Source organism: Abramis brama (genome assembly GCF_963993115.1).
Source record: "Abramis brama genome assembly, chromosome: 19".
In the NCBI taxonomy this organism is placed as follows: domain Eukaryota; kingdom Metazoa; phylum Chordata; class Actinopteri; order Cypriniformes; family Leuciscidae; genus Abramis; species Abramis brama.
This window is the reverse complement of record NC_139981.1, coordinates 9,830,477-9,840,229: the sequence shown is the minus strand read 5'-3', so window position 1 is coordinate 9,840,229 and position 9,753 is coordinate 9,830,477. Positions and strand designations below refer to the sequence as shown.

The 9,753-nt window shown below is 43.3% G+C and overlaps 1 protein-coding gene across 5 annotated transcripts; it reads left to right on the top strand.

The window, feature by feature from the left end:
- The first annotated feature begins 101 nt into the window (after positions 1-101).
- zbtb18 (zinc finger and BTB domain containing 18) lies at positions 102-8,625 on the top strand. 5 transcript variants are annotated; one of them, XM_084092531.1, is made up of 2 exons: positions 102-331; positions 4,014-8,625. In XM_084092531.1, exon 2 carries the CDS (start codon positions 4,028-4,030, stop codon positions 5,633-5,635), a length of 1,608 nt encoding a protein of 535 aa, XP_083948657.1. In that variant the 5' UTR covers positions 102-331; positions 4,014-4,027; the 3' UTR covers positions 5,636-8,625. The 5 variants fall into 5 exon arrangements, with proteins under 5 accessions (XP_083948657.1, XP_083948656.1, XP_083948658.1 ...); XM_084092530.1 differs by lacking the exon at positions 102-331 and adding an exon at positions 357-2,047; XM_084092532.1 differs by lacking the exon at positions 102-331 and adding an exon at positions 2,068-2,235.
- Positions 8,626-9,753: the final 1,128 nt, after the last annotated feature.

Here is a 9,753-nt window from a genome sequence, read left to right as displayed (position 1 = left end):
TTCTCACTGTTGCCTGGTGTCAACCTACGCCGAGAAAGAAACATCCCTCCCTCTTCCCCCCTCAGCGGCAGCTTCCAATTTGCCTTCGCTTTTCTTTTCGCCTCTTCCATTGGCTTGCGCGCTGCCAGTCAAGCGCTTCCTCTTTACAGGAGAGTTGAGTAGCAACAGCTCGGAAACATCTGGCTGCCGCAGCTCTCGTCGCTCCGCTCGCCTGCTCTGTCTTTCCTGCCACTGCAGGTTGTTATGGAAAGCTGTTGAAAGTCAATCGAGTTGTTTTTCTCGCTGAGAGGATTAGACGGAGGAAGCAGGAAGACGTTGGACCTGGTTGTCTGTAAGTGCCTGTGATACTAGGTGCTCTTTAAGGAGATGAAAGGGGGGTTGGAGGCACGGGCTGGATTGTTATGGGGAAAAGTAACGATCTTTTTCACGCGACTGTTGGTCTTTACGCGTAGAACGAGTTGCTCGAGCGCGTGGCATCGGGGCCTGTCGCAAAACTGTAACACTGCAGGTTGAATGCTTACTTTTTATTTGTTAGCCACACTAGCTAGCTTTTCCTGAACGTACGGGGTCAGGATCCAGAGAAAGACCGTCGGCAGTGCTGTGTGTGTGTGTTTGTGTAGGAGTAGCCTGCTATAATACCATTTCCTACCTAGGTGGACTCGTAGTTTATTTTATTTCAGTGTATATTTATTTTGTAGCGTAGCTTTTAAGTTCAAGAAGGGCTAACTTGGCACAATTCCGTCTTTCTGGAGAACTTGCCAGGTTTGAAAACAAGTTTACTTTGAAATAGCACAGTATAAAAACAGTGTGTTGGCTTAGTTTTTTTCTTTTACCTTCATGCTGACCAGTTGCTTTGTAAACCAAAATATATAACATTGTGCTTAAGCAAGGCTAATCGTACGTATTTTCCATGGAATTAAAAGCTCCTATTAGTTGTTTAAAACCCCCTGAGATCAAGTGTAATGTTCGTGACAGATGCAGCAAACTCTTCATTCTTGTGCTGTTTTATGCATTTACAAATATTTTTGCATGTCAATGAGTTTAAAAAAAACCTAACTATTCTGTACATATTCATTAGTGTGGCATCCTTCAGAAGAGACCTTCAGATTGTAGTTTGGTATCTTTGTTTTGCTGCTTTTAGTGGTAAACAGGAAACTGTTGTTTGGCTTGTACCAAAGAAGTTTCTGAAAATTAACACAATTATAAGTGGGATACTTCAGAAGAAAGGAGGTATGTAAGACCTAATGCGGAATACAGTGTCTTTTGTTTGAACCGTACTTATAAAGCCTGTATGATTGTTCCCATTGTTTCTTATTTCTTCCCCCCCCACCCCACCACCCTCCTCTGTCAGTTGTCCAAAGGGTTAGTAAAATGAATGACGGTAATGGCGCAGTCAGTGAACCATAAAGAAGTCGAAAACAATATCAGCTGCGTGGATCTGTCAGTTGCAAATGTGCTGTGCTGGCCTTTGTTTATGGTTACTGGAAGGAGAGGGGGGAAAAACTTGAGGGTATTTAAATTCTCAGTGCAGGAAACTAGGTTAGAAAAAAGTGTCGGCTTTCAGACGGACCCAGTTCCAAGTTGTTCTTTGCTGAGAGATTACAACTAAAGGGGGGAATTGGCTAGTTTTCTACAGAATCACCTCACAACACTTCCCTTCCTCCCGTTTTTAAAGGGGGGAAAGAGAAACAAAGTTGTATAAAGGAGAGGCTGGTGGCAAGAGTGTAGAGGAGTAGCATATGGCACTAAAAGGAGCACAGCTGGAGGTAGCATTTCCATCTGAACATGATGTCAGAGCAGCTGACAGGCTGCCATCCCCCAGTCTTTTCTTCTAACGCACAGACTGGGAGTTAGTGTGTGTGCGGATCTGTGTGCAGGAGGAGGCATCGCATTCCCCTCCAACATCTCCTCCACTTTGCATCTGTCCCTCACAGTTTGATTTTCTCTCTCTTTCTCTCGCGTCTCTACCCTTTCATTGATTCGGCGGAGGGAGTTACAGCCGGCGCTACCACAACAGTGGACTTAATCAAGTTGATGCGTACTGCAGGTACTGTACCGGGGGGTCCGGGCAACAGGGATGTGTTCTGAATAGGGAGCTCTCGTTAAGTCTTTTTTTGCGCGTCTGCCATCAGCTATCAGAGTGTGGGAAATGGGAAGTAAAGGATTTTGAGCTGGTGTAGCGTAACCAGGCTGGGGACAAGTGACACTTTTTGTTGCCATGAAGAGGGTTTCCAGGCAAGCGTTTCATTATTCTGTTTGTTTACAGGTCTTCTTTTCAGCCACTTTGTTCTCAATGGCAAATTGTTGCTCTGTTGTGACGTTATACAGTGGTGTGGTTGATAGGTTAGTTTATTATAGTATCATTGAATTAAAACAAGAAACTCTTATGTGTTTATATGCTGTTAATCTGTCAAAATCTGTTTTTCTTTTAAATAACGAGATTTTCAGTCCAACTGAACAAAATTCCTAATCTGCTAAAGCAACCGAAAATACATAAATGCTTTTAGGGAGATAAATCTGCAACTTTATATAATCACATGCGTTCTTCAAAATGTCCCGTCTTTAGGCTTTTGCTCATCTCTTTCTGTCTTTTTTTCTGTTTGTAAGGACTAATTTAGAACTTGCAGATTTGAGCTGCCTGAATTGGCTAGACAGCTGTAATCGCACTCCTCCTAGTCTTAATCTCTTTATCTGGGCAGCAGCTGCCATATGGTCTCAGTCAGCTGGATCAGATGTTCATAAGCCTCCTTCTCCGTCCCTCTCTGTCCTCCCAGTCTCCTAATTTGATCGCTGCTACCTTGTGAGCTGTCCTGCAATCTTTATTTTTAGCCATCTTAAGGATTAGGATTGATGTGGACTACGGGGCACTTAAAGTGATTGTATTGTAAATCTGCTGTGGACCGCCTCTTTGGGGAGGATGTTCCATTTCTCCAAAGATTTGGGGAGGGGGAAAAGGGGAGGAGAGGGTTGGCGAGAGGTTTGTTATCCCCCTGTCCCCCTATAAGCCCCTCATTAATGAAGGTCTGTACGCTGTTTGGGGTGGGGTGGGGGGCTTTGGCTTGCTATCCCAATCAGATTTAAATGAAGATTCAAATGAGTTCATTTAAGTCCGCTGGTTGAACATGACGCTGGTGCATTTTTTTAGATGGGAACGATCTCCGCGGGTAACAGGTGTGATTTCATATTTTTTAGTTTTTTTTTTTTAAATTAGCATTTTTTTAATTTGTAAATAGTTTGTGTAACCTTTTTTTAATACAGTGTATATTTCTAGTTTTTTATCGTATTTTATTTGCACATTGTCCGTCTTTGATTACGCACGTCATACTGATGTTCTGCTACTTCAGTTGTCGCAACCTTTGAGATCATGGTACTTAGTATACTTATGCAGTATGCCCATGATGGTGAGCTGTTTGTGTACCTGTAAGCCTGTTACCTATACTTGGCGTCCTGGCCAAAGTGGGTTATTATAAATAACTGCTCCAGGAGCGCAGAGAGTAAAAACAGGAAAGATTCTCTCGCGCAGGCATCTGTAGAATCAGGACTTCAGCTTCTTACATCACGGCATCTGATTAAACTCAAATGATTCTGATGGGATGCTCACGGATATTTTCCTTTAATGTAACTTGCAATAAATATCTTTTTTATTTACATTTTAGTGTTAATTTCCCAGGTTTAAACTTTTAATTAAAAGGTTTAGTTCGAAATTTAATAGTTAACACATCACTGCTTACTTTAAAGTGCACAAGTGAGAAAAATACAATTAGCTTAATGTGATGTTATACTTTTTGCATGTGCTTTTTTGTAATCCTTTTATGTCAAGACTGTGGTGAACATTTTTCCAGTGTTCCCACAGGGGAGGAGGGAAGGAGAGAGAATTAGAGTGTGAGAGTATGTCTGTGTGCATGAAGCGAGAGAGAGGGACGGAGCGGGTGGGAAAGAGAAGTTCCACACAGAGCACAGACAAAACAATTGTTGTTCTAGAGAGCCTCACTAACATCTGTGGTCTTTTGCAGGTTATGAAGACAGCATGGAGTTTCCAGACCACAGCAGACATTTGCTACAGTGTCTGAGCGAGCAGAGACATCAGGGATTCCTTTGTGACTCCACTGTGCTGGTCGGTGATGCCCAGTTCCGAGCCCATCGTGCAGTGCTGGCTTCATGCAGCATGTACTTCCACCTCTTTTACAAGGACCAGCTAGACAAAAGGGACATTGTTCATCTGAACAGCGACATTGTCACGGCCCCGGCCTTCGCTCTCCTGCTTGAGTTCATGTACGAGGGAAAGCTCCTGTTTAAATCGCTTCCAGTGGAGGATGTGCTGGCTGCTGCCAGCTACCTCCACATGTACGACATTGTCAAGGTGTGCAAGAAGAAGCTCAAGCAGAAGGCCACGACTGAGGCCGACAGCACCAAACGGGAGGAGGATGCATCCAGCTGTTCGGACAAGGTGGAGAGCTTCTCGGAAGGTGGAAGCACGGGCCGGCCGGCCACCGCTGACCTGCTGCAGAGTGATGACGAGGACATGGAGAACAAACGGGACAGCCCTCAGGAGCCGGGGAGCATGTGGATGAGACTGCCTTCCGACCGGACCACGTCTCCCACCACCAGCCCCAGGGAAGCAGAAACGCACGGCCCCGACACTGGCAAATCCCCTGCCGGCAGCCCCAGCAGCTCCACCGGCTCCCGGTCCCGTCGCTCTGCAGCGTCTCGGAGAGTCTCCGCAGATACAGATTGTGTGCTTGATCTCTCTGTGAAGTCCAGCCTGGGCAGTGGTCCTGGGGAGACCATGGCAGGCAATCATTACTTCTGCAGCTCTGTCACCCCAGACAGCCTTCAGAGTGCCCTGGTTCAAGTCAAGGTGGAGAAGGACACGGGCTCGGACGACGATGAGCTGGTGAGCGGCGACTACGAGATGGAGCACAGCGGTGTGAAGGAGCCGCCCAGCACCAACGGGACTCACATCAGCCTTGTTGCGCAACGGAGGCTGGGCCTGGAGGCTCACCTTTCGGCCTTGCGTGAGGCCTCACTGGCCAGCGAGCTGGAGCGGGACGACAAAGGAGATGACACGGACGTCCTAGGAGGGGACAGTGAGCGAGCTCAGGAGGTCGCAGGGGTCGAAAGCGCCCTGTTGCCTTACGTCTCCAGCATGCTGGGGGCTCCACATACCCAGATCTTCATGTGCCCCTTATGCAACAAGGTCTTCCCCAGCCCCCACATCCTGCAGATCCACCTCAGCACACATTTTCGCGAGCAGGAAGGTGTACGGGCCAAGCCGGCCAGCGACGTTAACGTCCCCACCTGCTCCATCTGTGGCAAAACCTTCTCCTGCATGTACACGTTAAAGCGCCACGAGCGGACACACTCGGGCGAGAAGCCCTACACATGCACTACTTGCGGCAAGAGCTTCCAGTACTCGCACAACCTGAGCCGACACGCTGTCGTGCACACACGCGAGAAGCCGCACGCCTGTAAGTGGTGCGAGCGGCGCTTCACGCAGTCAGGGGACCTGTACCGACACATCCGCAAGTTCCACTGCGAACTGGTCAACTCGCTCTCAGTCAAGAGCGAGGCGCTCAATCTACCCACGGTCAGAGACTGGGCACTGGAAGATAGTTCTCAAGAACTGTGGAAATGAACGCTAAAATGATAGCAGACTGTTTGAACTGCTTGTTGAATTGATGAGAGAGATCTGAGTGACATTTTTTGGGGCAGAGTGGTGAAGGTAAGAGTGGGGCAGAGTGACGGCCGAAGGGTCTGAATCAGTCATTTTTCTTGTATGTACATTGCAAATCTTGTTGAATTGCACTTTACTAGCACATGAAAATGTTACTACTGATTTTTTCTTTTATTATATTTTCTGGTTTGTTTAGGGTCTCTTTTTTTTTTTCCTGTTCTCCTTGGGTTTTTATAAAACATGGGTGCTGGTCTCAGTAACCAACTTTGACAGAAAAATTATTCATTGGGATTTTCAACTGTATATAATTTACAATATTTGTATACGCTCCTAAATTTCAAGGAACATCTGCCATGAAAAGCATATGAAGATTTCAGGTAATAGACGGAGGAGTTTAAAACTAAGGACACACTAAACGGGTACAATGGTCATATATTTACCTGTACACACTTGCCTCTATATATATATATATATTTATATATATATATATATATATATATTTGCATACCTTATGTGTGACTGTGGTTGCGGTGCATGTGTATTCATGTACTACATGTACACACGTAGTGTGTGAGCAGGTCAGTCCTTTAAATCCCACGAGCAAGCTCTAAGCTCGCGTTACTTAAGCTCTTGTACATTTTTGACTCGTTATAGGAAACTTGACTGATGGAAGACAAACAAGGCACTCATGCAATGTACATTTTCCCTTTTCATATCAGTTGCTGCATTTCCTCTATCCTTTCTTAATATGATTTGAAGTCATTTTCACATTTTAGTTGCAGTCTCTCTACATCACTCGTTTGCTACTGAAGTTGGTTTTTACATCGGCTGCATTTCTAGAGATTTCTGTAGTGTTTTATTAAGATTTTTCGTTTTTAAAACGGAATCTGTTGTTGCATGATGTCTGACCTGTATATTGAAAAAGATGTGACTTGCTGTATTGCTGTACACTGTAATTGACTGATTCATTACAGTCAGGGCACCTGTCTGTTGAGAAAAAAAAAGTACCTTTAATATTACCGCTGTAGAAATTGCATGAATTTTATTTAACTTTTTTTTTTGTTGTTGTTTTGCATCAGAGAGTGTATTTTTTAATTAACTAATTTGATTCCTTGGTAGATTTGAGTTTTTTTTCCTCTCATTAGAGAATGAATCGGGGGTTTTGGTGAGATGTTTATTCTGGGCTGTGAAGATTGTGGAAATGCACTGACATTAGGCTGCAGTATCTACACATGGGAAGCGATTCGGTCTGGGCTCGCTGTAGAATTCGGAGGTTAACGAGGGGCCAGGTGTCAGCAGAAGCTGAATCGCTACGTTTATTGTTCAGAAGGCTAGCGTTGCTCCTGCTAGCGTCTCCTCACGCGCTGCTCTTCCCAGTGCTGGGTCCTCAACTGCTGTTTGTCTCAGTGTCCTGTTTACTGGCTGTTGTCATTTGAATCATGTCAGCTCTGTTTGTAATTTATTTATTTATCTTTTCAATTGGCACTTGCTTCAGATTCGATTGCCATGAAGACACATTTGCGTGGCTGATGGTACAGCTCTTCTTTATGGGTGTCCTCAGCAGCGCACATCTATTTGGAGAAAGCTGAAGGATCTTTAAACAGCATAAAGCTCGACACACTCTGATCTGAGTGGTTTGTGTGCGTGTGTTTGTTCGATACATAAGTCTTTTTTTTTCGCCACTTGAAGATGTTTGGCAAGGTTGGCTGCACCTTTTGAAGCTTAATGAAATTAGAATGATGTGCAAAAGAGGCCTTTATGAAATGTCTACACCTAATTATTAACCTAATTGATTTGACTTTGTTACACTGAAGAAAAGATCTATAAATTTGTGATGGTTAAAAAAGTTCAATTGTTAACTTTTGCAGCATTTGTGATTTTGAAAAATGTTTTTTTTTTCTTCTTTAAATTCTTTTAATTTGCAAAATTATATTAAGGTTTCTTTTTTTTTTTAGATTGTGAAAATTCTATTAATTTTGTTTGTTTTATCTGTTTGTTGGTTGGTTTGTTTAACAAAAAAAAACACTTTCATTGTCAAATCCAGAGAAATAAAAAGCAAAGAAAAATGAGAAACATATGGCTTAGCGCTGTAGACATAGATCAGTCACTTACACAGGGCTGAAATGCTTGAACTACTTTAGTTAGAGAGGGCCGGGGGCTCCGCACATGTTTCGAGCGGGACAGGAGTGTGCGGTACACGGGCCTCTGCAGGCCTCAGGAATGGTCCTTCCATATATTTGGCTGGTGCAACGGCTAGTGAAAAGGTTGAGCTTTGCCAACAGCGCACGCTCCTCATGGCGTTTTGCACGGTGGTACTTTTACCTTTTGCACTCTAAAATGTGACCGAAAAAAAATATCAACTGTAGGATTGATTTGTTTTCTATGCTTTCTTTTTCTTTACGTTTTTTGTTTGCTTCTATTGTACTTGACCGCCTTAAACTACTGTTATCAGCTTATAACTCAGAGGTTGAAAACTGGAAACTGTTGCTGGAATACTGGATGTCTTTCTTTGACTTTTGTTCAATGGAAATTAAGCTGTGAAATGGCCTATGAAGCATATCCATAAATTGGACACCCCTTTAGTTTACTTGAAACCCGGGAACCCCAGTGTGAAGAACAACTCTGTCAAATTCAAACTTGGTGGCTAATGAGTATGGGAAAGAAAAATAAATATCTGCTGAATTCAAGGACAATCGCTGTCTGGATTTAAAAAAAAAAAAAAAAAAGAAGAAGATGATTTGACTTCACATGTAATTGCTTCCCTTCTGAGATTTTTTGCTATGTTGACATTGTTCTTTTTATGGATTTAGACATTTAGCTTTGACAATCATAGTATGTTTCATTTTCTCAAGGGAAGTAAATTATGAGGCTGTTTAGTTTTGTACTTTTGGTGTGCTGTTGGTGAAATTTTTAAATTGTGTGCAAACTGCAATAAATTATAAGAACCTTAACCTCTCCGTGCCATTTTTCTGTCAGAAACTTCTGGCGGGATTGCCAGTGCAATGACGATGTGCAGATTGGTGAGACGGTGTTTGTGTTTTTGCATTCAGTTCAATAATCTTATTTACTGTAGATGCTTGTGTGGGTGGAAACATGTTTTCCAGTGCGTGAGGTCTGTGGATTGAGTATACTGTCCGAGTGTGAGTGTGTGTGTGTGTGTATGTATGTGGTCTTACATGGCTCATGTGTATATGCTGCTTTAATGTCTGGCTGGTGCTCCAGTAAAGGCGTGGGTTGGACCTGGGAAAATGTGCAGCAGCTTGTACGAAGACCATCCCCTCCCCCTGCCTCACACACACACACACACACACACACACACACACACACTCAGTCACAGGCTGCTTCCAAAGCTCCTCAAGTACAGTTTTCCAGAAAACAAATCAGCTTTATCTAATGTCTCGCTGTTCGGCAAACCTGGCCTACAGATGCACTAAAGGCTGACCACTTTTAAGTCAGCGAGCGTTACTCAACAGGCCACTGCCACAGATGGTCCCGTGCTGTAAGCCTGCCCCCCCCCCCCCCCCCCCATACACACGCCTCCTCCATCTAATTGGTACGAGATTTAGTTTTTGATCACTTTTTGGATTTAAGATCCCTTTGCGCCTTTATTATCGTGGAAGTATGAAATTGTAGACTTAAAAAAATTATTGTAATATTAACAGTAAAAGACTGTAAAAATGCTTTGGTAAAATCATGTTAATTGGTTAATTGCAAGTTCCCTTAAAGTTACAGTTTTTGGAAGTGAAAAAGTTATCTTATAATTTACAGTGAAAAACTGTAAACTGACATTCCCAGAGTTCTCTGTGACACTTCACATTTGATGGTTTTTCACTGCTCCTTCTTGGTTTCTTTTCATTAGTTAAGTACATCTAATGCTGTTAAATACAATTTTTTATTAACATCACATTTTAGTGTCGTGTATTACCGTGATGGTGTTTTATGTGTATGATCTTGAACTTCTAAATATTAGCATTTACCTCAGCTTGTGGAAAAGCTATAGTGAGTTTGATTCATCGTGGATTTTTCACTACCTGGTGGTTGTCAGTGTATTATAAAAGTACAAAACAGAATTTAGTACT

What these genes read in the sequence shown, in the direction of transcription:
- zbtb18 (XM_084092529.1), top strand. Translation starts at nt 3,123, where the DNA reads ATGACGCTGGTGCATTTTTTTAGATGGGAACGATCTCCGCGGGTAACA. An exon ending in ACGATCTCCGCGGGTAACAG is followed by an intron (nt 3,172 to 4,013) that starts GTGTGATTTCAT and finishes GGTCTTTTGCAG; the next exon opens with GTTATGAAGACAGCATGGAG.